At 31.6% G+C, this 26,348-nt stretch overlaps 1 protein-coding gene across 1 annotated transcript; it reads left to right on the forward strand.

Moving 5' to 3' along the window:
- Positions 1 to 31: 31 nt before the first annotated feature.
- LOC148617310 (tRNA-dihydrouridine(20) synthase [NAD(P)+]-like) lies at positions 32 to 25,070 on the forward strand. Its single transcript, XM_088584927.1, has 15 exons — positions 32 to 178; positions 9,568 to 9,692; positions 10,485 to 10,530; positions 10,953 to 11,044; positions 12,592 to 12,635; positions 13,224 to 13,284; positions 14,739 to 14,786; positions 15,957 to 16,022; positions 16,621 to 16,778; positions 17,577 to 17,742; positions 18,284 to 18,405; positions 18,824 to 18,970; positions 19,310 to 19,397; positions 20,010 to 20,083; positions 22,943 to 25,070. Exons 1-15 carry the CDS (start codon positions 145 to 147, stop codon positions 23,232 to 23,234), a joined length of 1,563 nt encoding a protein of 520 aa, XP_088441053.1. The 5' UTR covers positions 32 to 144; the 3' UTR covers positions 23,235 to 25,070.
- The last annotated feature ends 1,278 nt before the right edge of the window (positions 25,071 to 26,348 follow it).

A 26,348-nucleotide genomic window follows, 5' to 3' on the forward strand; every position in this document is an offset into this window, starting at 1 on the left:
GGACAATTTCCCTTATTCAGTTTGTGGAAGCGTCTCCCGAACATTGACTTTTCAAAATGGCTGCGCCCATGAATTTGCAGGTGTTTCACCATGTATCATCAGATTTTTGTTGTTTTGGTTAATTTTGTGGATGTTATGACATAGATGTTTGTCAATTTTAAGAACTATCTCTCTTATGGTAAGTTTATTCGACTAAATGATGTGCTTTAAAAAACGTTAACTCTGCATCCAGTCATAAGTCTCAGAAAAAAAACTAACAACTTATCCCTATGATAACACAAGGTACTTATATTGAAGTTAGGGACTATTGATTGGCTCAAGATTAACAGTTTCAACCAACAGGGCCTCGTTTTCAGGATTAGCAGACCTAAAATACAATGATATGCAATGTACATGATATCATACGCTGAACCTCGCCATTCCTGACCAGTCATGTTAGTTGCGACCGCCGTTGGGTTCGTTCATAAATAAGTTTTGTTTGCTCTGTGTACTTCTTTATTTTATTATTTAATTTGTAGTTTTTAGACTTAAGTTTATACCACCCCCATATATCTTTTAATTTATATATAAAAGTAAAAAACGGCACTAATTTTGTTTTAAAATTTGTTTTTATTTCTTCTTAAAACATAAAATAAATATCTGCCATAAATCTCTTTTAGTTTGATTTATATCTTATTTCTTTCAAAACAGGAGGTTTGATCTTCTATATTATCAAATCTTTTAATTCATTATTAATTATGGCTAGTCTTTAAGAAAAGACAGAAGCCCAACAGGTACTTCACCAGAAATGCCTATCAAAAAGGCCAATTTCAATGGCCACAATAAAAAAAGTTTGAACTTCTTCACAGAGGAAGAAGCAATAATTCTTAGCTCAAAGGCTAAGAAATTTATTATTTTGACAGTGCAAACTTTGCACTATCTCCTTGTTTTGGTTCTGGGAGATACATGTATAAACAAAGAGGCAATATCTATCAAGCCTCTCAAAAAGAGTTTCTTGATACATGTGCCTTCAGCAACTATAAGATCAAAACTCTTATCTTTAAATAAATTAGGTTCATTTATGGTAAACATTTCCAAATATAATAAGGGTCATAAAAATAAAGTTCAAACTCGCACCACACTTCAAGGTGATAAGATTAACTCTCCTAGAAGAATAATTAAAGTCATTTGGAATCTCATCCAGGTACAATTTTTAAACTTAAAATAACAAGAAAACTTGTTGAGACAAAATGGGGTTGACATTAAATTTAAAATGGGCAGTAATCCAAATTTTATTTTGCTAGTCTGGATTACAAACACAAGGATTTGTCCACTATACCATTAGGACACTTTCAAGATTACACGCTTAGCTCTGATAAACCTAATCCAAAATTCTGTACTTCTTATGCTAAGTTGGGGCATTTTAAAAAGGAATGCAACAAGACCAACCTTACCTGTATTAAATGTGCAGGAAAACATACAACATCCAAATGCACTAGTCAAATAATAATATGCAACAACTGTAATGGCAACCCTCAAGCCATAGATTAAAAACACCACAAACTGGTTTTACAATACATGTATGTTGATTATTTAAATTTTAACCAAGCAGTCAAAAAAGCTAAATCTAAAAGTCAAACTAAAAACAACACCGAAGCCGTAAAACCCACCACAGGTGACACCACAGGAAGACTACTTCCTATCTCACCGGAAATAGTGGTAATTAATGACAATAAAAACTAATCTTATGCCGAGGCTGTTAAAACAACACCTGTCACTTCATTACTCCAAAGCAAACAGCCGCAGGGAATTTAATCAAACACAATCACAAAACACTGACATCAATGACTGTCACAGTGACCTTAACACCAGTGGTGGTTCCGTGCAAAATGTGGTTAATTTTTTTCAAATACCACACCTTATTTCACCATGATGTAAGTCCCCTGTAAGAACTACACCACAGGCAGGCAGAAAAAACATTAAAAGGCAGAAAGCTTATTACAAAAGATAGCACCAAAATACCAACATCTGATCACTGCCAACAGTTAATTACACAGTTACTTGAGATAGATGATTCTGGTATAAACAAATCCCTTGTGCAAGTTTTTTGCAAAACATGGGTGTCAAAATTCAGCTTCAGCAGTAAGCACATTTGTGCATGTTTTTTTGTATTCTATTTTAACAAATTATTTTTAATATAAATTTCTTTTATGATCAATGGGTCTAAAAATTCTTCAATGGAATGCCCGCTCATTGTGGGCTAATTCTTTACAACTTAAACATTATTTAGATACAAATGACAAACCTCATGTCATATGTATACAAGAAACCCATTTTGTTGATGAAAAATGTGTTAAATTACAAGGCTCATCAACCTGTTATTAAAGACAGAGTGCTACTAAAATAACTAAAGGTAAAAACAAGGGTAAAATAAAAAAGGCAGCAGTTTTGCCATATATGTAGCAAAAGATTTAAATTTTACTCAACTATCTCATAGCACAAATTTTATCGAATCCATTGGTATTGCAGTTAACTGTCAAGATAAAATTATCAATATAATTAATATTTATAGACCCCCAGATCAAGATCTTAAATTAGAAGATTATGCAAATGTTATTGATAAGGTTAAAGACAATATTGTCATTGTTGGAGATTTTAATTCCAAATCCTCGTTATGGGGGTCAACATCAACCGATAAAAATGGTAAAATTTGAGAAAATTTTTTTGAACAAAATAATTTTATAGTTTTGAATGACAGTACAGGCACACACCGCTGCCATGATGGTTCACTTTCACATATTGATTTAAGCTTAACAACTCCTCTTTCGGGCAAACAATTCATCTTTTTATGTGCATTCTCCATAGGTTCAGATTGTTTTCCTATTTTGACCACTTTATATGCCAAACCTATCAAGACAAACATCTGTACAGCTAAACGTTGGCGATTTCATAAAGCAGATTGGCAACTTTTTTCAACTTAATGTCAAGATGTTGATCCTAATGACATCATTAGTCAAAACGTTGATTTCTTTAATCAAAATTTATGTCAAGCAATTACAAATATAGCAGATGTTGCAATACCAAAAACCAACGGCACTGTTCACGAAAGGGTAAATTGTCTGTGGTGGACTCAACAATGCACTGACGCTAAAAAAGAAAAACGTAATAAAGAACGCATTTTCAATAAGTCAAAATCCGAAAATGATCACCAAGAATACAAAAAAGAACTTAAGTTCTTTCAAAAAACCATAGAAAATGCTAGGAAAGACTATTGGCAGAACTTCTTTTCCAAATTGAACCACAAGTCTAATGTATAACAAGTATGGACTGTGGTTAAGGGCCTAAAAGGTAATAGGGATAGCAATATTCCTTCACTTTCTGTTGAGAACTTTCAAGAAGTTTCCAATAAGGACAACGCAAATCTTTTGGCTCGCACGTTTGCTATCGCATCGTGACCAAAACCTTGATCTGGAATTCAGTTCATAAAAACAATTTTGCAGCTTCAAATCCAATTCATAAGGATAACTGTCATAGTAACAATCAATCAAAATACAATCTACCTTTTACAATAGAGGAGATGTGTAAAATAATTAGGAATAAAAAAGCATCAGCACCAGGTGAAGACAGAATGTCATATGAAATGTTTAAACATATGCCCGAAAATATGCTAAAATTGCTTTTAGATTTGATAAATAAAGTTTGGAAAAGTGGTAAATTACCAGATTCATGGAAGCAAGCCAACATTATTCCTATTCCTAAGCCTAACAAAAATAAATCTGATCCAAAATCATACCATCCTATTTCTTTAACGTCTAATCTTTGTAAACTTATGGAAGGTATGGTTAATGAAAAACTCAAACTTCTTCTAGAAGAGAAAGATATAATCAAAGATACGCAAAGCAGCTTTAGGCAAGGTTGGTCTACTATAGACCATTTGTTAATGCTTGATGGTGATATCAAAAAGGCTAAAGTTCAAAAACAACATCTTTTAGCAGTTTTCCTAGACATTGAAAAAGCATTTGACCTAGTTTGGAAACCAGGATTGTTATATAAATGCAAATCATATGGCATCAATGGGCATATGTTTAACTTCATAGCTGATTTTCTCCAAGATAGAAAAATTAAAGTAAAAAGTTAATCAAGGAGAATCAGATCAATTTGAGTTAGATAATGGTATTCCTCAAGGTAGTGTTATAAGCCCTACACTTTTTAATATCATGATAGATGACTAGATGTTTCCAAATCTCAAAATGCCACTTTATCACAAGTTGCAGACAACAGTGCCATGTGGTTAAGAGGTTATGATCTTAAAGCTCTTACTAAAAAAATGCAGTTAACCCTTAACAACATTAGTAAGTGGTAAAAAAAATGGGGCTTTAAAATATCCCAAAGCAAAACAGTGGGAATTATTTTTGGCGATAAAAAAAAAGACCTCTGTCAGCTTATTTTTAGACAATAAACCAATCTCATTTCAAACACATGTCAAATTTTTAGGTCTCATTTTTGACATACGTCTTACATGGAATAAGCATGTGCAATATTTAGAAGAAAGATCAAAACCAATTTTGAACTTACTGACATATGTTAAAGCAAATAATTTTGGCATGGGCACGGAGTCCTTTCTATTGCTTTAGTGGTCTCTATTAAGGTCAATTTTAGACTACGGGTGTCAAGCATTTAATTCTGCCCTTCCAAATGTTAAAGAAAAACTAGACCGCATTCAATCTAGGGGATTTAAAATTGTTCTAGGGCAATCAAATTAATGCCTTTAGAAAAAGTTCTAACAGAAGCAGGTGAACTCCCTTTACTGCTCAAACGAGATCAGTTCAGTCTTAAATATTATGCTAGATGTAAACAAAATTCTTCAAATCCAGCCAATAAGTTAACCGAACAATGCTTGGAATATACTGAAAGATATTCACATAAGTGGGGAAAAAATGACTGCTCATATGGTTTCAGAGTACGTCAATTTCTCTCAGAGAATGATTTAGACTCAATAGATATCATTCAAAACAAACAACCAAAACATGCCTCCTGGATAATTGGTACGGCTAACACATCCGAGTGTATTAAAAACAGGTGGACAAAAAAGACAATCCGCATTAAATCAACTGTTATGCAAATTATAGATAAAAAATATAGAAACTTTTTAAAAATATATACAGATGGCTCCAAGGATCCTGCTTCTGGTAAAACATCAAATGCATTCTTTATCCCTGGTAAAAGAGTATCATTATCTACTCGATTGACTGATAATATTTCTGTTTATTCAACAGAAATGACTGCAATATCACTTGCATTAAATGGGTAATTGATCAAAATTATCAAGACAAAAACATTATCATCCTCACGGATTCTTTTAGTTCTCTTCAAACTAAAAAAAATAATAAATGTAGCAGACCAGACTTGTTAAATTCTATTCAACTATACGCAAAATTTCTAAAACAGAAAAATATAAGCGTAATTATAGAATGGATTCCGGCACATGTCGGTATTCCGGGTAATGAAATTAGCAACAGATTGGCAAAACAAGCTCTATCAAACCCTACTATTGGTGTCAAAATTGGGTTAAGTTCAAAAGAATTTATTTCTATTATTTCCAAAATCTTTAGACAAAAATGGCAGACAAGCTGGGAAAATTCGAATCACATTTGGCATAAACAGCTAAAACCTAATGTTAATGTAAAACCAGCATTTTACAGTGGTAAAAGACATCACACAAAAACAATTGCTAGACTCAGACTGGGTACAACCATGCTACCAGGTCAAATAGGAAAATATGTTAAAGATATGTCTTTATGCCAAAAATGTGGAGTTTCAGAGGACATTAAGCATGTCCTTATAGATTGTTTAGAACACCATCAAGCACGTTAATAAAATAAAGAAAATATGCACAAATTGGGTCTCCACACTCTTTCGGAACTAAACCTTCTTAACCCACCAAAATCAGTTCAGCAACAAGTCTGGTCAGCATTAGCACAATTTATTTCAGTCATTGGTTATCATAGTAAAATATATCATACTTTGTTTAAATTACGGTAATTGTCCTTAAATAACTTAAAGCCCTATATACATGTATATATATATATATTTTTTTTTCTTTTAATTTCAAGTTAGATAATTCACACCCTATATATCAAGTGTAGTTGCACTGATTTCAGCCGAGCAGTTTCAGGTGATCGTGCGACACACTTATAAATATGTAGTGTCAATATCTAGCGTAATAAAACCATAACCAACATATTCATACAGTACCATTTATCTTAAATAATATTATCTTTCATTTTTCAATAAAAAAAACCCCAAAATAATATATAATATATAATATATATTATATATAATCGAATTAAAATAGAATTAATCACCTGATATGGGGTTCCACAATGCAATATATTTATACACATAGTCTCTCATTTTATTTATTTATTTTTTACTATTATTATTCTTGTTTTTTTTTTTTTTTTACTTTTGTTAATCATGTACACATATGCTTATGAAACATATCTACTGCGCCGATAGCTCCAGTCGTGTTAGTATGATATTGCTTGCGTTCGTCTTAAAAAAACTCCGGTTTATACCTAGTCATAAAGCTAAACTCCCAAATAATAATAAAAATATTATTTTTTTTATCTTCCTTATTTTACTATCTTTTACTTTCCTACTTTGGCTTATGAATATATTTTTATTTGCTTTTTTGGCTAAACTTTTGGCTTAGGTCCACGTGTAAATTTTGGATTTACATTTACTCTTGTTTAATTCTAAAAGTTGACCAATCTAACCAATGATAATCAATCCAGTTTAAAAAAAAAAAATTGGTCAACCCATTCACCAGAAGCATGAGCTGGAACGGTCTCGTGTGGCTTTAGTAAAACTGCGTACTAACGTAGTGTGCTAGCACTGTAATATCTGGGAACTACGCCTGGCTAGACAAAGCAGTCTAAATTTACATACACTTTTTGGCTCGGCATAAACTTTTCTGCATTCTAAAAAAACATATGCCTTTGGTAACTAAAACTCTAACATTATCAATTATTAAATTTGCACTTCACCTTTGGATATTCACCAAACCACATGCATTTGACTCTAAAACGCATACACTATTTGGCAAACTAAATCACACAGGTCTTCCGCCTTCTGGATCCGACTGGTTGTCCTTGGCTCTTCTCCATCCAACTTGGCATTTTCCTCCTTTACATGGTCCATTTTCAAATTTCATTTAGACTATTTACTATTTAATATCTAACATTTCAGCAATTCATAATTTATATTACCTTTTTCCTATTTTTTTTAACTTATTATTTCTATTTTTTGGTCAAAAATACAATTTAAATATATAGCAGAATTACTTAAAGCCCACTAAATTGGGCCGTCCGTGCGAGAGCCGACAGGGTAGTCAAGGACGTTAAAAACCCCTTAGTTAGTCATATTATTCACTGTCCATGTGACACCCGACAGTGTAGTCAAGGATGTTAAAAAAACCCTCTCTCACACATGTTTACTAGGTAGCATTTGGTAGAGATTCTTCTTACATGTAAAAATCTATTCCAAATTATGTTCCAAATATTCTTAAGAAGAATGTTGTCAAAATGCTTGAATTTTGTTTCGACAACATAATTATTCAGTGTGGGCGACACGATTTTCAACAAACAACTGGCATTCTAATAAGTATTAGGAACAAATTGTGCTCTGCTTCTCGCTGACCTTTACCATCACTCTTATGAGGTTAAATTAATAGCTATCTGAATCAAAAGAAGGAACATCATTTAGCAAGATCCTTTTGTAGCAGTTTCAGCAGTGTACATTGTAGATGATGTGCATGTATTGTCTTTAAACAATTCTAGTTTTTGGGATTTTATTCATCCAGGGATTGATGTTAAAGGTTTTCCTATTGCATGGGTCAAGTGAAACTCTCATTCGGACAAGCAAAAGTTATACATGTATTATACTTGCCTGGAGGACAACCAAATTCATTTATTTTTCAACATTCATTTACTAAAGGACAAACTAGATTTCTATTTGGACAAGTACAATTTTCATCAACTTCCCCAATAGGGTAAGGTCCATTAAATGTTTATGTCATACCCTGTCATCACATCTACCCCAAAGAACTTGAGATTAAGGACACTAAAGACACTACAGGACTTCTCACGCCATATTGTCAAACTTTTCTTTCATCAGTGGCAACATCCTTTCAGCACCTGCGTGTAGAGTTTTCATATCACAACTCAGATATTATGCCAGAGCCTGCTATATTTACCCAGACTTTTTGTACCGTACTAGACTTCTTACATTTGGGTACTGGAACAGAGTTATGTTGCTACGAGATTGAAGTAACCACTACTGAAGTTTTATGTTATCATCATGAACTAGTGGATTGTTATGGTATACACTGTATCTATCTGCACCATAAAATTCAATTTGTTCACCATATCATACACAAGTTTTCCTTTCCACTTTCGCCAACCCAGGGCTTGACATTTTATGAGCAACTCTGGGGATGTTTCTAGAAAAACAGAGGCCATTTACTCTACCAGTGCACCTGGTCCATGCTCTCAGATTTGAATGGGGTTACTCATTTACTTTTACTTTTTTTGTTTTTTGTAACAGCGTATGACCTGTTTTCCTTGCCTACCAGTAGTCTTTATTCTTTGTATATTTTCTTTGGATTTCCACACAGATCTTGGTTTCCTTGATTGCTCTTTATATAGACAATAAATAGTGTGTTGACTTAAAATAAAATCAATATACAGATGAGGCTTAGAATCGGGGAAAAAGCTAAGAGTTTTTTTTTCTGATTCATGTTGTATTGGTATGTAGTTTTTATTTGTAGTCAATATACTGTTTTTCTCTTTTACTGCAGTCTGAATCATGTTTTTCAATCAAGTATAATTTTTATTGATGTTTAAAGCATTGTTTTTATTTCATTTCATTTGGCCTCCATAGTGACACTATGATAAACAGGTAGTTCATGCATGGAAAGGATATGATGTTAAAAATTGTCCTATTACCAAGGATAAACTACCATTTGGACAAGTAAAAATTAAATTATACTTGCCTGGAGGACAACCAAATTTTATTCATTTTTCAGTATTTATTTACTTTAGGACAACCTAGACTTCAGTTTCAAATTGGGCAAGTAGAATTTTCATCAACTTGCCTGATAGGCAACATCATACCCTAATTGGTAGAAAAGTGAGTGAAAGTGTTATACTGTCAGTGACTATATCATTAATAAATGTACTGCCAATGCAATATTATGATTGCAGTATTAATAAAGTCACAGTCTTTTGTGTATTGCCACTCAGTCATTTAGGGTAGATCATAATGTTGAAATGTTTTATGTCTGCTAACTTGTATCTTTGATCCAATTATGACATGGTAGACACAAAGCATATACATTTTTTTTGTATGCAGAAGCAATAATAAGTAAACATGTTATTTCTTGATGTGATTTCAATAGAATAAAATACATTGTAACATTTGTTGAAACTATATGTCAGAAAATTTTCTGATGATTCATGAAATTTAATATGTTCTAATGCAAATTTACATGTATAAAAGGCTATTTTCAATTTTAATTATTTTCAGAATGTATTACAATGAGTGGTATAGACTACAAAGCGAAGATAGTTCTAGCTCCTATGGTTAGAGTCTCTACATTACCATTGAGATTACTTTCACTAAGATATGGTGCTGATTTAGTATATTGTGAGGTATTATTATATGTAGGATGTTTATCTTGGACTTCAAATAAATTATTAACATTCTTACTTGCCTCATATATTCAGTCCATTACCAGCTAATTACAGTTATAGTTTCAGTCCTACTTTCTACATCATTCAGTTTTAGAAATAATCTGAGATATTGACTTGATATTTGATTCAATATAAATTGTCCCTGGCTGAGTCTGAATTTTCATTTTAACATGATTATTTTTAATACAGTTTTGTCCCTTTGATTTAATTTTGGCCGCTCCAGGAATATTTACATGAATACAGTATTACTATATATGTATTGCTTTGTTCAATACACTTAAAACCTTATCATTATTGGTATTAGCATTCATAATAACTAGCATTATATCAAAACAATAATATAGGCTCTCACATGACACTTCCTTTACAATTGTGTAAACATCTGACGATCTTGTGAATTTCAGCTTACACAATTATTTCTGTTAGATGACACAAAACTTGCAGAGCGGTCAAGTACATGTATGCGCTAAATGATAATCCAATCAACCAATTATAAGATAATGTGCAGTAACAAAGATAGAACCTTAGTTTCTCTCTAGATATTATACTTCCATGGATAGATTAAACCAGTAAGCATAACATTATTTTACTTTCAGCACAGAAAGGAGGGAATCCATTCAAAGTGAAGTGTACTTCCTGTAGAACAACCTATTCTGACTTTACTGTGTTGTGTTACATAACCATCAATTAAATAATTGAAATTTTCTCCTTTTTAGGAAATCTTTTAAATGCCTTTTCTTTTCTTTTCAGGAAATAATTGATTTCAAGATCTTGAGTACCAATAGACAAGAAAATGGTAATAAAAATTCTTTCAAATTATGTTGGGTGAAAAAGTGTACATAAATGACATTTATCTTTAACTGTTTTATTTATAGACTACATGCACAGAAGTTTTGAAATGTTGTGTACACACTTAATGCACAAAAATACTAGTTCTAAAAATGCTTATTTTGACCAAGTTAAAATGTTTACTAACTTAGGGACAGTTCATGGTCAGAAATTAAAAACCATCCTGCAGGGCCTAATCTAACCTTTATACATTTTCATATGTGTTAAAACATACATATGTTGCCATTTTGTCTGTATATATGTAGATTCTACCTTTAGGTAATCAAAAATAAAAAGCCGAAATCAGACTTTTTAAACCTATGGTAACAAAATTTCATTTGTATTTTAACACTATCAGCTGTAATGCTTATCCATTACATTATATTTTAGATATATTAGGGACAGTTGATTATGTTCAGTCTGATGGTAATGTTGTATTTAGAACCTGTCCAGAGGAGAAAGATAAAGTTATTTTTCAGCTGGTAAGTTATTACCTATGTTTGGTTTACTATGGATATAATTTTATATATTTTTATATACATACCTGATACTAACTAAATGTATAATTATTCTCTTACTGTATTTTATTATGCAAATTTTCAATATCTCAACCATGGGTGAGTTAAGGAAACCTCAAATGGCTAAAGATAGAAATATTCTTGTCTCAAAAGTTAGAAACTGTTATCAAGAGTAGTTTTCTTTGTTGATATTTATCCACTGCAATATTTACTGAATGTTAGTGTGTTATTAGAAAACTCTTTACAATGCTTGTAAACTTTTCACAGTGTTCTATTTGACTTCAATTGAGTTTTAAATATGTGAAGAACAGCTTCATCTGTGTCCAACAAGGAAACATGGAATATGAATTCTATTGGCTAGTACTACATATAGTACTGAAAAATAGAAATCTAAAAAAAAACTGTTTTTTACCACCAAAAAAGATCTTGACCTTTATCAGGGCACTTGCCCTTGTAATTTTACCCTTTTTTATTTATTTTGACTGGAATTAATTATGAATCTGGATTTTTTTATAATTTTTGACCAAGTTAAAATGTTTACTAATTTAGGGACAGTTCATGGTCAGAAATTAAAAACCATCCTGCAGAACCTAATCTAACCTTCAATGACAAGGAGAAGTTTAGTAAAGTCTGTTTAAAAAATTATGAAATAATTCACAGAAACTCCATTTTATCATTGTTTTACCATGGGCTGTCATTTTATGTCGCATTGTTTTACCCAGAGTGGTAGGGAAGAGTTAAATAATGACATAAATGGACAGCCCATGGTAAAACAATAATTAAATGGAGTTTCTGTGACTTATTTCTATTCTAATAGGACTAGTTTCTTCATATTTTTGAATAGACGTAGCAAATGTGTTGCATGAAATGTTTGTCATGTGTTTATCACTTTTTTACTATAGCAGTGGTCTTAAGAGCTTTGATTCTCATCATATTAGAATAACAATATTGACTTTTGGTCTATGCAATCTATTACAAAAACTTCTCCCTGTCAAAGATAAATGGGAAAAGTGAGCACAAACAAGAAGAAGTTTTTGCTTATTTCTCCCTCTAGATTAGGCCCTGCCCTAGTAAATTACTTTCTGATGAATTTGAGTTAAGATTTGAACCATGATTTGAACTGTGGACATACAGACCAATCAACATTTATAATGTCACATGACCAAATAAGTTTATACAAATAACTTATGCTGTCTACCAATCAAAATGCTTATGATAAATCCGATTACATTGTACAAAAGTGTAGAAATTCACAGTCACTTGAATGACACCACCTTTATGGATTATCAGGGCTGCAAAAAATTAAATGGTTACTCTCTCAATAATGGATAAATTTCTGTATTTTCATTTCTGATATTTGAGTTATATTTATGCTTCTTAACCACCCTTGGTGGTCTCAAGCTAGTGTTAAACAATAATCCGTCAATTAATTTATGCTTCTTAACCACCCTTGGTGGTCTCAAGGTAGTGTTAAACCAATAATCCATCAATTAATTTATGCTTCTTTGCAGGGAACCAATGATCCAGAACGAGCCGTATCTGCAGCTTTGAAAGTGTGAGTGTTTTAGATCACAGGTTATGGAATTACAACTACAGCTTTTGATGATCACTAGTAAATGTATATTTGCTTCAATTTGCTAATACAGATAAGGATGTTTTGAAGTTGTGATCAATGTCTAAAATTATACTGTAGAATTTTTATGACATTTTGCATATGAGATTTTAATTTGGAACTTTAATTAAAATACATTTGTTGTAAGGAACAGCTAAAACAATAAAAACACCTTTGCATAATAATTTTTAGAAAATTCAATTGCTGTTCAAAGGTAACTTCTTGGTTCTCAAAAAGTTGTTCAGAACAATCATAAAGAGAGGCATTGCTTTTTAATTTTAATGTTTTAAAAGAAATGAGGATACTTTTACATTGTTCATAGCATTAAAGCTGATGAGGGAGGGCCATTGAACTAAATAAATTTTTGGGGTGGATGACCTAAAGTTTATACTGGTATTGCACTACCAGGGTTATACAATACATTTTTTACATCCTACCCAGCACAATCTATATTTCTGAATGTTTTTGCAGGAACTAACTGATACATGTATTTCCATTTTATGTTCATTTTTTTAATATCAACTTTTTCAGTCAGAGTGATGTTGCTGGAATAGACATCAATATGGGATGTCCTAAGGAGTTTTCTATAAAGGTAACACTTTTTATTTCAACTACTAGATTTTAAAGAAGAGAGAAATAACTTAGGGTTCTCCTATCAAATTATGGACTTTGCCTTTAATGAATATAGGGTATCCATTTCTTATCCACAAATTACTGAATAGAATTTAATGAAACTTTTGCAGAATATTTATTGAAGATTCAAATACACGTCCTATTTTAGATTTTGACTTCTGATTTTGATGTCCTTTTGCATTTAGGGTACCATCATTATAATTCAGAGGAAATTATCTTTTTAGACTACTAGTATATGTTTTATGTTAGTGGACTTATTCTAGAATCAATATCCTTCAATGGCTTTCAGTCAGATTTGGTAAGTAACTGTAGGTAGTGACCTTCAAGACCTTGAACAATTGATTTTCCAGGACATTGGTCAAAAGGTCAATGTTGTCAAGTGGGAAGCAGGGGTATCAATTTACCGGTAGTGGGCATTGGTAGTTTTTGTAGTATTTTGACTGATTTCATTTGAATTTGATTCAAAGTCTTGAATTATTTGATGTCTTTGTAAAACTAAAGCTTACCACATTTGAATTTGAATTTTTTATTCTGTTCTGAAGTTGGTAAGAAGTGGAGTACAAACTTAAAGTGATTTCATAAAAAATGAATGATTTTGAATTTTTTTTCCTATTGTTTCACGTTGAGTTGCCAAGGGTACCTATTAGAAACTTTGTTTGATTTCAACAACATTTAATTGTTGTAGTTCTTTCATATGTTGAAGCCAAACCTGTTTGCTCATTTTGGATTATGAAAGGTAAATGTCAAATATTTCAAAGTTTTAGGAACAATCTTTATAAGAATCATCTAAATTCTGTAATATGTTATACACCTGAAAAAAAAGTCTCAATATTTTTATTTTTGCTTTTAAGTTGTTTTGTTGGCTATATAGTGACATGTATTATCATTCATTCCAATCTGTCTGCTCTTTGGAAATAATCCACATTGAAAATCTAACAGTTTCTATTGTATTTTAGTGTCATTTACAGAGATATCTCCCTTAATTTTGATTTCTACAGTACATTCCATATATTTTTATCCCCTATGAGCACACTTTAAACAAAGTGTCAAAAATAAAAATATGTAGGCTTTCCAACCATGAATCATATTTTGCATGATTCTTACCTGGAGTGCTTCTTTAAGTTCTTAGACCACTTTCATTGTCGTACCAGAAACCTATGCTTTGTCAAACATGTAATCACGTTACCAATTCATAGCTATAACAAGCTTGAATATATTGTCTGTATTTGCCCCTGTTGTGCATGGTCTGACTTTTGTGGTCATATCAAGCTCCTTCCAACATTTTATTATATTCCATATACCATCTGATATATAGACTTTGTTTAGTTTACTGCCTATCCAAAGCCGCATGTGTGCTTTTTTGTTTATTAATGTATTGTAAAACCATGCTTATTTTTTATTGTATACTTACAGGGAGGAATGGGAGCTGCATTGCTGACTCAGCCTGATAAAGTGAAACAGGTAATTTTAGGTATAATTTGTGAAAAAAGAATTACTACCTCTGTGAGCTTATGGTAGCACGCTTGCCTCAAGTGCAGTGGTTAGTGGGTTTTGACCCTAGTCAAGTGTAGTATATACAAAATGTATTAAAGACTTTAGAAAAGGTAGTTACTTCTTCTCAGAGCATACATCACAATAGCAGTAAGTTGTGATTGGTTGGCTACAAGTCAGATTAATGTGTCAGATTGCTTCTTTGAGTTTGCTTATTTAAAGTCAGTTCATTCTGTTAGTCATATTTGTGTGAAATATCTCCCAGTGGATGTTAAGCAACATTTAGTCCATTAATTCATGCCTGGTTCTTACAAGGACTATGACTTGATTTTTATGCAAGTTCATTAAGACCAAGATTTTAAATTTTGTGCAACATTTTTTATGTTTATGAAAAATAACTAATTTGCTGTAGAGCTTGCTGTGAAACTAGTAGTACTATTGGTTTCAATTTTAACATCTACATGTATGATCATCTTAAATGCACCAGGCATCATTTTGATTTGATCAGCAATATACTTTGAACATCATCAGAGTTTTAACCATAGAAGGTTGTGGGGGTTGATCCTGGGCCATGTCATACAAAAGATTTGAAAAAATGGTAGTTACTGCTTCTCTGCCAAGTACACTGTCCACAGGGGTTAGGGTTAAGACTGGGGTCACAATATTGTGTCCGAGTTGGTTGACATTCCTACCTGTGGACTGTTGCTTTTGTGAGCTTGCACTGTAAAGATCAACAGTCCTTTTCACAAAAATCAGAAATGTAAATTTAGTCGTAAGTTTTGACATCATAATAGATTCAAGTATTGTGACCTCAAACCTACAAGTAATTATACAATTACAATTTTTCGTGAAATAGACCACTGGCTCACTGTGTGGGACAAATACAAAGCATGGTCTGTTCAATTGACTTTTAAAAATGTTTTCATCCTGAAATGCATGAAATATCTTCCATATTAAACCACCATCAATCAATCAACATATCAATCGAAAATAGTACAGCAAATTAGATCGCATTAAATCTTTTGACTTTTTTTCAATTACCAGTATGATAATCATAGCTTTGGGTAGAGTTCTGAGAATGTATTTTAGATTGCATTCTTCATTATTTTGTAAGGTTTTATGACAAGATTTTCATTGTAGATATTGACCAATCTGGTCCAGGCACTATCAATACCTGTCACCTGTAAAATCAGATGTCTTCCCACAGTAAGTATCCTTCTGAAAAAATAATCAGGAAGCATATGATTAAGTAAAGTCAAGGTTTAAATTTGTATTTAAAATTTAAAGACAAGAAATAGAAAGTAAAAGCAATGCTTGGATAGAATCTGAAAAAACAATTAAAATCAGAAGGAAATTCACAGCAAACATAAGATGAACCTGAAAACTTGGAGCATATATTCTGGCAGTGGGTCACAAAACTAAAAAATCACTTAAATCTGAGAATATTTTTACTAATTGTGGTGTCATAAATCATGACACTTTGATTGGAGTTGCCATAGAAGTTAAGAAAAAGCTTCCTTTGCTAATCTAAGTAAATACTATTAAAGTTGCTGACATTATATGCAGTATTATAAGTATATGTGGTGTGACGGTTTCTTCATCATTATTGAAAACCCATGGGTGGCCTTGAGCAGACATTTTTCATCCTGGCAGTGTTGTTGTCTCTTGACATAATCATCATTTCCAATCTCGTTATCATACATGTTCAGATGAGTGTCAATATCTACATTTATGGCAGATTTTTCTGTTTTTCTGTATATTCAACATAAGATTTGCCAATTTTTACTTATTAAAATCTTTGTAGTTAGAGGCCACTTTGGAACTAGCTAAATTAATTGAGTCAACAGGTGTATCTGCATTAACTGTACATGGAAGGACCAAAGATGAAAGACCAAGACATACCAATAGAAACCATTTCATCAAACATATAGGACAGACTCTAAACATACCAGTTTTTGCAAAGTTAGTATTCTGTATTTTTCACTTTCATTTATAATTATGCATTTGCTTTACTGGTAGAAGAAGCAAATCATAAACTGTGAATCTGATCTTGGGAAGATATGCTGTTATTATATATTAAAACTGATATCAGGTTTAGACAAAAACAGTTTTCTGTTAATATTTTTACCATGTGGTCAAAAATGCATTTGACAATTTTGAGGAGTGGGATATCACTAGTGGGCATTGGTTCACTGATTTTTTTATTTCAAGCCTTTCATACATCCACAAACTTTTAATTACTTCAAGGTACTTTCAGTTAGAACCAGTTTTGTTCATCAATTTTGTGATTTGGTCAAACAATAAATACAAATGTCGAGGTAAATATTATAATGCTTGGCTTGATGAACTCTGTGTTGCACAACATTTGTATGTGGCTGTCTGGGAATTAGCACTCTTATAAGTCTGCCGCACTGGTGTATAATTTTGTTATAATTTGCAATACTGGTATTCAGATAATGAAATAACGTCCTTTTTACTCTCTTGTTTATCATCTCCCATTGTGACGAAACACAATTTGCCATATCCTTTTATGTGATTCTGCACATTAATTTGTCTCGCTAAGAAGTTGAAGAAAACAAATAAGTTCACACTACTTACACTGTAAGCAATCTTCTCAAGGCCTTCATCCAAGTAATTTAAAGATAAAGACTTGGTTCAAAGAGGTTATGTACAAGTGACAAAACAAGTTCAACAAGCATTATTTTTTAAACAATAATTTTTAGTTTTAATTTAGTTTTAGCTTACTTTTTTCTTTTAAAGTGGTGGCTCAAAAGAAATGGGAGGCTATTCTGATATTCAGAAATTTGCAGACGACACTGGGTGTACTTCAGTCATGATAGCAAGGGCAGCTGAATGGAACCCTTCTATTTTTAGAAAAGAAGGAATGATACCACTGTTGGATGTTGTCAGAGAGTATATTAAAATGGTAATGTATAGGACTTTCATAAATTGCTGTCAGACTCATTGATTTTTCACAAAAAATTCTCATATGATACAGTGATAAGGGTGAGAATATCCCACAACTGTTACAAAGGTATGGAAGTCACATTTGTTAGAGAATGCTGTAAATTCAGAAGTTTTTTGTGCATTTATAATTGTAAGTGTAGTAATTTAGTTATTATTTTTTTTAAATAATACTGGCAAATATCTAATATTCAGTGAAAATGACAAAATTTAGGTTTTGATTTTTGCCAGAGGTACCCTGTTCTATTATTTTTATCTAAACTTGGGCCATAAATTTTATTTACTTATACTTTATATTGAATTTAAAATTGTAATGATCTTTTTCAAAATTTTAATTTCAATATAATTATTACCTTGTTTTGAATGTGTTTTTTTTACATGTAACTACAAGTAAAACAAAAACCACTCATATTCTTATCAGCTAAATAATAGTATAAGGGAAGTAACCATGAGTTTTACAGATGAGTGGAAGTAAGTTTGAATTTTATGTAATCTTTTTGTAGGCAATCGACTGGGACAACAATGCAATCAACACTAAATATTGCATCCTACAAATGATGCGCAAAGACATGGATATAAAGGAAGGAGACCAAACTACATATGCTGCAACAATGGAGGAAATCAGGTAGTAACATAGGAAGATTTGATCCTAATGAGTACAGCAAAGATTTGGAGACATAAAAAAATATTTAAAAAATAGGACACCACCTTGCTTTCAACATGTACTTGTAGAAATCATACTAAAAACAGCATTGACTTGTAATGGATTGACAGGAATACCATTTGTTATATTAAAATTAGGAAAATTGATTTTTAGGTAAGAACATGGCATAATCAACAGTAAATTTTTATTGGATTAAGTATCCATGAGAACAAAAAAGTATACATATAAATTTTGTACTGATAAAATGAACAAATAAAAAACAAGTAACTTGTTAGTTTAAAAAAAACAGCATGAAGGGATGAAAATCAATGTAAAAGTTTCTTTTAAAGTTTTCATGTTTTTTCTTGCAACTGATATATCCAGTTTCTTGTTATTTCAGTGAAATATGGGGTCTGAAAGATTACTATGAACAGAGGAAGCAATATATGATGGAGCAGCTGGCCCTTAAATATGATAGAGAATCAGAGATAAAAATACACACATCAGATAGTAGCATTACAATAGAAATGCCTTTAAGATTTAACAAGTAAGTATTATTTTATAAGAATACAAATCTGTTACAGAAGAGTCATTTGTTTGAAGAAATAAAATTTCCCGTAACAGATTTCTCAGCTTCTGTTGGAGGGAATACTTAGATATTTAGTATATTACTTTTGCAAGATTACTTGTACCATGCCGTCCCTTTCAAGTTTGAAAGAAATGGTTGAGTGTGGTATTCTTAGCACCACATAGTGTGCAACAAAATGTACAACTTAAGTTGAATTTTCTTCATCAATGTTGCATTGTACCATTACTGTGAAAGTATTTTTTGTAATGTTTAGATGATATAGTGACAGTTTGACTTTGCTGATACTTTTTTTTACAGGAAAGAATTTCCTCCTAAATTTAGTCCTAAACAAAGGTTGTATGAGTATACGAAGAGAGCAGGTATAACCAAATTGAATTATGAAGTGGTAAGTTGTATAAAATTAAATCTATCCTCTTTATATGTATGTTTCACTGATAATACTGGGGGTACAAAATTGCCTAAAATGCTTTAGACTTAAAAATAAGTTTAAAAAAAACAAAATAGCTTTTAAGAATAACAGCTCTCAACAGATTCAGGTTATGTGTAGTTTTATGAGAGAGTAATCAATGGAACCAAGGTTGTAGAGTAATCAAAAGAATGCAATCCAGGGACGAAGACCAGACATGGAAAACAGACATACACAACAAAGAACATTAAGTAACTAAAATCATATATACAAAGTAACAAAAGCAAATGAGCAACTCAGACTCCATTAAAAACTAGGAGCATGGACCGGGTGCACCAGTAGGGTAAGCGTCCTCTGCCTTTCTAGAAACACCTGCTGAGTTGTTCATAAAAAGTCAAGTCCGGGGTAGACAAACGAGGAAAGGAAAACTATGACCCATTGAATAAATCAGTTTTTATGGTGCAGATGAATACACCATAACGATCCACGCATAAAACTCAAAATCATATCATTTATTTTTCAGAAGGCATTACAGTTCATATATATTTATATTTGATATTTGTATAGCTTTTTTGTATTATTTCTCTGCAGGCAGAGAGAGAGGAGGACAGATGCTTCAATTGTGCTCTGGTTATAGAAGGAAATATATATACAACTCCTTTCTGGTAAGTTATATATATGGCAGTGCTCTTATGAATTAAGATATTTAATGCATTGATAACATGTAGCATTTGAGTATGTTAAATATTTTGATGAGTAAGGCATTGCTATAAATGATTTGTAATATGACCAATTATAAAGCTATTTCATAGTGCATTAATATAATAAAGAATAAGGTGTGGCTTGAGTTACATAATTATCTCCTACTTAAATTCTGCATGGGTTGTGTCTGCCACAAAATCTAAAAATGTGCTACCAGATTGTTTGAAAAAGTGTAGAAAACTGCTTAAAGATATGATAAAAAGATGTCATTACTTACATTTTAGCACTTTTCCAGTTTTGTGGAAGAAAATTATGCTTCACTTTCAAAGATTTGGATGAGTTTAAGGCTATTTATGATGACTGAAGAGAGACTGCAACATTGAAAATTTACCATCCAGTTTGGCTAGGTTTAAAGGTTTTGTCAAACGGGTCTGGGACATAAGCCCCCTAACAAAAGCCCCCTGGATAAAAGCCCCCTGTCAAACTTGCATTCTCTACCTTGAATTGGCACCACATGTGCATATGACATACTTTGCACCCTTTTTCTGATTTTCCCCAAGAAACAATAAAAAGTGGACAAAGTATGTCCTGTGAGTTTCACTACGTTTGTGACTGATTTAAAAAATTATAATCAGGTGATTGACAGAATAGATGAGTCCTTGACCTGGGACTACTGTTACTTCTCAAATTGTCATTTTTATTACTCTAGGTGTTATCAAAAATATCTTTGATCAATGGGAATTACTTGGCAAATTAAAAAACATACTTATGTACTTATTACCTGGACATTTCTAGAATGAAGATGTCCATGATTGATTATGTGTGTTAAAATATGCTTTGCCCTTGAATATTGTTTTGTAATTGCTTATGCTAATTAGTTTTTTATGCTCTGCAACAAAATGTCGCAGGGGGTAGCATATTAATTTACCTCTGTTTGTCCGTCCATCCAGATCACACATGATCATGGCCAAAGGATTTTGATTTTCATGAAATATTACGGAAATTAGTGATAGTTACACTAAGTCATTTTACTCAGAAATATATGGATCATGGCTTGTCCAGCTATCTCCTCCTACAGTTTTTGAACTACATCTAAAACATTTTACAGGATGTTTCTACTCATGATGAAGATGTGCATGGATCAAAGGATTTTGATCTTCATGAAATATTAGGGAAATTGGTTATAGTTAAACTTAATCATTTTATCAGAAATAGGGCTATATGGCTTGTCTGGCTACCTCCTCCTGTATTTTTTTAACTACATCTAAAATATTTTTTGCAGGATGTTTCTACACATAATGATGGTGTGCAAGGTCATAGGATCTTGATTTTTGTAATATATTACGTAACTGGGTGATTGTAGGACTTAGTAATTTTTGTCAGAACTGTACCCCCAGCAACAAAGTTAGTGATTTGTTATTAGGGGTAGTAACATTTTTTATGTGTCCGTTAGTCCGTCCATCAGTCCTCTCTTTCTCATCGCAACTGGTCTGAAACTACTGAACAGAATTTCATGACACTATATGGCCAGGATGCAATATGTAGATATGCATATATTTAGGAAATTCTGATCCCCAAATTGATCCCCAAATTTTTTTAGTTACGGTACTGGTACAGTTTGTCATTGCAAGTCTTGGAAGGATTGAGCTGAACCAACAGACCACGAGTATCACAAGTCTCAAAAGGATTTCTGAATCTGCAAACCATGTCTTCATACAAAAATTAATATGTTCTTAATTTTGCAAATCTAGTGAGTTACAGACACATTTGATTTACTAAAAAAGAAATCAATTCTAACAAATGACGCAGGGGCTTCTGTGGCAAACAGCACTTCTAGTTTATGGTTATTATAGGAGGAGTTTTATTGTGAATTTTCAGCAAAGTTATTGCACTGCTTTTGGCAACTCCCATCTGTGGTTTTTCTAATGTGAAATTGTTGATTAATCCTTCAGGAGTACAATAATTTCCAAAATCGAGATGTTAATGCACTCTATTGTAAATATCAGCTTTTTGTGCACATGAAAGATCAAAGAATTTAGTAAAGACATATTAAAAGTTGGGTTTGCACCTGATCAAGGTTAAAATAAAGTATGTAGGTCATTGACTGAAAAATTTAGAAAATGTCTGACATTCATGTGCTAGTTTTTAAATGCAAAAAACAGGTTGTCCTTATTCATTATCAATTTTGAAAGTATAATTTCAGTCTTGATATCCTGTCCAAAAAAAAATCCTTATTGTTAATTCGAATTGAGTTTGACAGGTGCAGTAATGCAATGTGTAGTCACTAGTGATCCCATTATTTTACCAGTCCACGTGACTTGATGATTGCATGATATAATTGTTTTATACCATTTAGATTGCAAGAAGTTTATTCAGTAAAGATTGATACAATTCTTGATTTAAAAAATATGTAACTTTATCTCACTGGTCCTTGCATTGGTCTTATTGTCCCTGCTTAGTTTCAATATGTATATTTCAGGGATGAATTTATTTAAACAGTTAGAATAGGAAACCTCTGCCTTGGTAGAATCAATACAATCTAATTAAAATCAGACCTATCAATTGTTTCATTCAGTCACTGCATGTAGGATTTAATAACATTTTATTCTAGTTTCTGTTCTGATGACCTTTCTGATCAGCTAATCAGATTCCATCTTTCTTGATGTTGAAAATCCAATGATTCTGAAATGGTCATCTGAACAGAAAGTAGAATGGAGTGTTGTTATATCCTACATACAGTGACTGCATAGAACAATTGATAGGTCTAATTTGAAATAGATTTGCTCCATTAAATCATCCTAATTTATTCAATTATGTTTCAGGGAGAAGTCGAAACAATTTGCAGAGCAAGCCTCAGCCATGGTAGCCACAACAGTTCTACAGATAGATGATGATAGACAATTTGAACCAGGTGGCCTTAATGAAGCAGTCTTAGAAAAGTGGAGGAAATTAAACAATAACCCTATTGTAAAGAATATTCATGACAAATTCCATCGAACACTTGATAAAGCAGTTACAGAGAAACTCAAGAAAAGAACTAGTGATGAAACAGATGCTTGCTGTATTGAAAGAAAACATTTTGTAGCTGACAATGTTAATAATGCTGTAATGTAACCTTGCTAATGATTTATACCAACAACTTATACTTTTTATTGTTGTCGTAATACAGAATATTGTCAGGTTTACATTTTAAATGAATTAGCTGTCTTTCTGAATTTTTTTTTCTTACAGTTTGACAAAGTATCCCTCTTGCAAAATGTGCATAAACTCTTTTAAAACAAAAGGCAACTTTTTATACTAGTGACATTACAACACTAATGTGTCAATAGTTAAAACTTGTAAAATTACATTCTTTGATTTGTAAATAAAGGGCTAAAATACCTCGAAAAGAGTTTGGTAGAAAAAATCTATTTGATGAATATTCCAATGCAAAAACAAATCTTGATAACAAAATTCTTTTCATATCATTTAGATATAATTTAGAGAAATTGTTAGTCGTGTTATGGTACAATACTTTTGATTTAAGTGATAATTTACTTGGATAATGGTAGTCTTATCCTGTTTTCCTTTGCCTTTATTTAAAAATTTTATGGTAAATGTATTAATTTTCCCTGTTGCTTATTTTTGCAGATTCTGTCAAGTGAACATTTTCGTGGGTATCAATATTCTCAGTTTCAAGAAATGATAAGCATTCGATAGTGAAAACAATCAATTTTGAGGGTACTATTTTTTGTGCTTATCTGTTGATCGCAAAAATTAATACTTTTACAGTGTTATATTTCTTAGCGTCTTCTTAGCCTTGTTAAATTTGATAGATTTTTGTATGTCATGTTTGCATAATTTTATATACAATATGAGTGTTATCTTATTAATTTTATCTCATATCTTACTTTTGTACAGTAAAAAGACCCTCATGTATGCTCAGGTTTTTAAAATTAGTTGTCACTTTTATCTGTGATATTGAATGGCTATTCCATTAAAATTTAACTACTGACTTTGAATTTGTTATGGGTAAAATGATATAGCTTGAATGGTTGATAAATATAGTTGGATTTATTTTGGATGGGTGTCTCATTTATTCGTCCTGTTTTTTTACCTACATCACCAAGGGTGAAAGCAACTGGACTCAGACTGTTTATCACACTTATCAGGTACCTATTATGTTACTCTAAAAAATATTAAACCAATATTATTTGAACTTTGCACTGTATTTTTATTGAATATGTGAACCTCCTGGTATGGAGAAATTTGACAGATTTTTCCTACATTTTTAACTAAGTCATTTTTTTCTGCAGTATAATCTATCATTAGTTAATTACTTTAGTTTTTTAACTCGCTAAGTGTTTATAACAATTTTGAAGTACTTATATATATGTATTGACAAATATATGACAGTGATGCAGGTTGAGGCATGTATGCATCTTGTTTTTAAGGTAATTTGTTATTCATTCTAAACACATACAGGGCATTTTTTCTTTGATTTTAGCCTCTATGTTGAAAGTCTGGTGTTTTTTTTTTCAGATATTTTAAGACATGCAGCTGAACCAACTTCTTACTTGGCCAATATTGATTCATGAAAGCCAAGTTGTATTTCGGTTACAGCAGTCTTTGAAAGCATAAATGTAATGTGTTGAAGATTTGGTCCAATTATTTCTAACATTAATAATAACCTAAATTTGGATATTTTGGCGAATTTCTGTTGAAATATGTTTGTTTAATTTTGGTGTATTCAGAATGATAAGTGGAATGAAATTATCCTTAGTAATAAAAAACACTAAAAAATCTAACACTACCAAGGGTCACTTTAATTGCTATGTTCACATTGGCTACCTATTGTCACTGCTCACAGTAATTGCACAGTAGAAAATTCAAGTGGATAATTGACAACTGTGGCTAGGCTAATCTGACAGTCATTGTTGTTTTATTACAATTAAAGATAATTAGTAACAATTATATTTTTTGCTATAAAGTTGTCCAAGCCATTAAAGATAATTAGCCCAAATGAAATTGGAGATTGTGAACCTTTATCATTTTCATTTTCAGTTTAGGTTTGTCCTTGAGTTAAATTATTTAACCAACATGTTCAAATTACGAGTATTATTATTGACGAATTGTAAATTACATTAATCCAAAAGATAATGCATCCTCTTGTCTTTCTAGAAACACTGACCAAGTTGCTCATATGATGTCAAATCTGGTTGAAAATGAAAGAGAAACTACAACGTTGTGAACAAATTGGTTATTATTATAGTAAAGATGGCCCACTAAAGTCCCATAATTCCAAAATATAAATTCAGAAATTCATTAAAATTGAAAATGAGCTAATTACTTCAATAAATGAAGTTCTTTGTGGAGAGCAGTATGTCGAACTCTGTCACTTGGGGTAAGTGTAGAAATAATATTAGTTTTTGACAGACTTTACAGTTTATTATGGATACAAGAACTGGTTTGAACATAATGAAGTACAAAATTTGAAATTCAATTAAAAATTGTACCAAAAATAAAAAAAGTCTTTGGGATTTTATGTTGAGTTTAATAGAATTTTTGTTTGCAAGTACGAAATTTAGTTGTTGTCTCTTTTAGCAGCTCTCTGGGTTCAACAAATTTTTATTCGAAAATCTATATTGTTAAGTAATGGGGGAAATATTGAATAATATTTTTTTTTCTGTTCCCCCTTACCTCAGTATGAAAGTGGTCTATACTAAGGAACAATCAAATAAATTTTCATTTGTCCAGAAGTTACTGAGGAGAAATTTTTTGTAAGTATTAACATTAAGAATAGTGAGAAAAAAAACATCAAAAAGGGCATCAACTCAAACATGGCTTAACAGTTTTTACACAAAAATTTGAACACAAATAGATCTCACACTGAACACTTTTTATCCCCATATCAGAGGTTTGATTAACCTAATGGTTTTGGAGGTATATGTGAAAAACTTCTGTCTGTCCCTTATTTTCTTTTTTCAATTACAGCAGCCATGTTTTTTCAATGGATAAAAAATTCTCACATCAGTACTATGCAAAGTGAGCTATTGAAGTCAATTTTTGGGGTGGTTTTGTTGTTTATTACTCAAAATACCCTAGATACAGGGGTGTACCAGTATCTGAATTCTGATTGAATTATGCAGGCAGGTATTTTCACAAGGAATCCAATTTCATACCCCTTAAACTCCAAAAAGGTTCATAAGTCTATTGTATAAAATACTTTAAAAAAAAAAAACAAAACAA

Source organism: Perna viridis, chromosome 5 (assembly GCF_037379345.1).
Source record: "Perna viridis isolate PV_CMFRI_1.1 ecotype Kerala chromosome 5, ASM3737934v1, whole genome shotgun sequence".
In the NCBI taxonomy this organism is placed as follows: domain Eukaryota; kingdom Metazoa; phylum Mollusca; class Bivalvia; order Mytilida; family Mytilidae; genus Perna; species Perna viridis.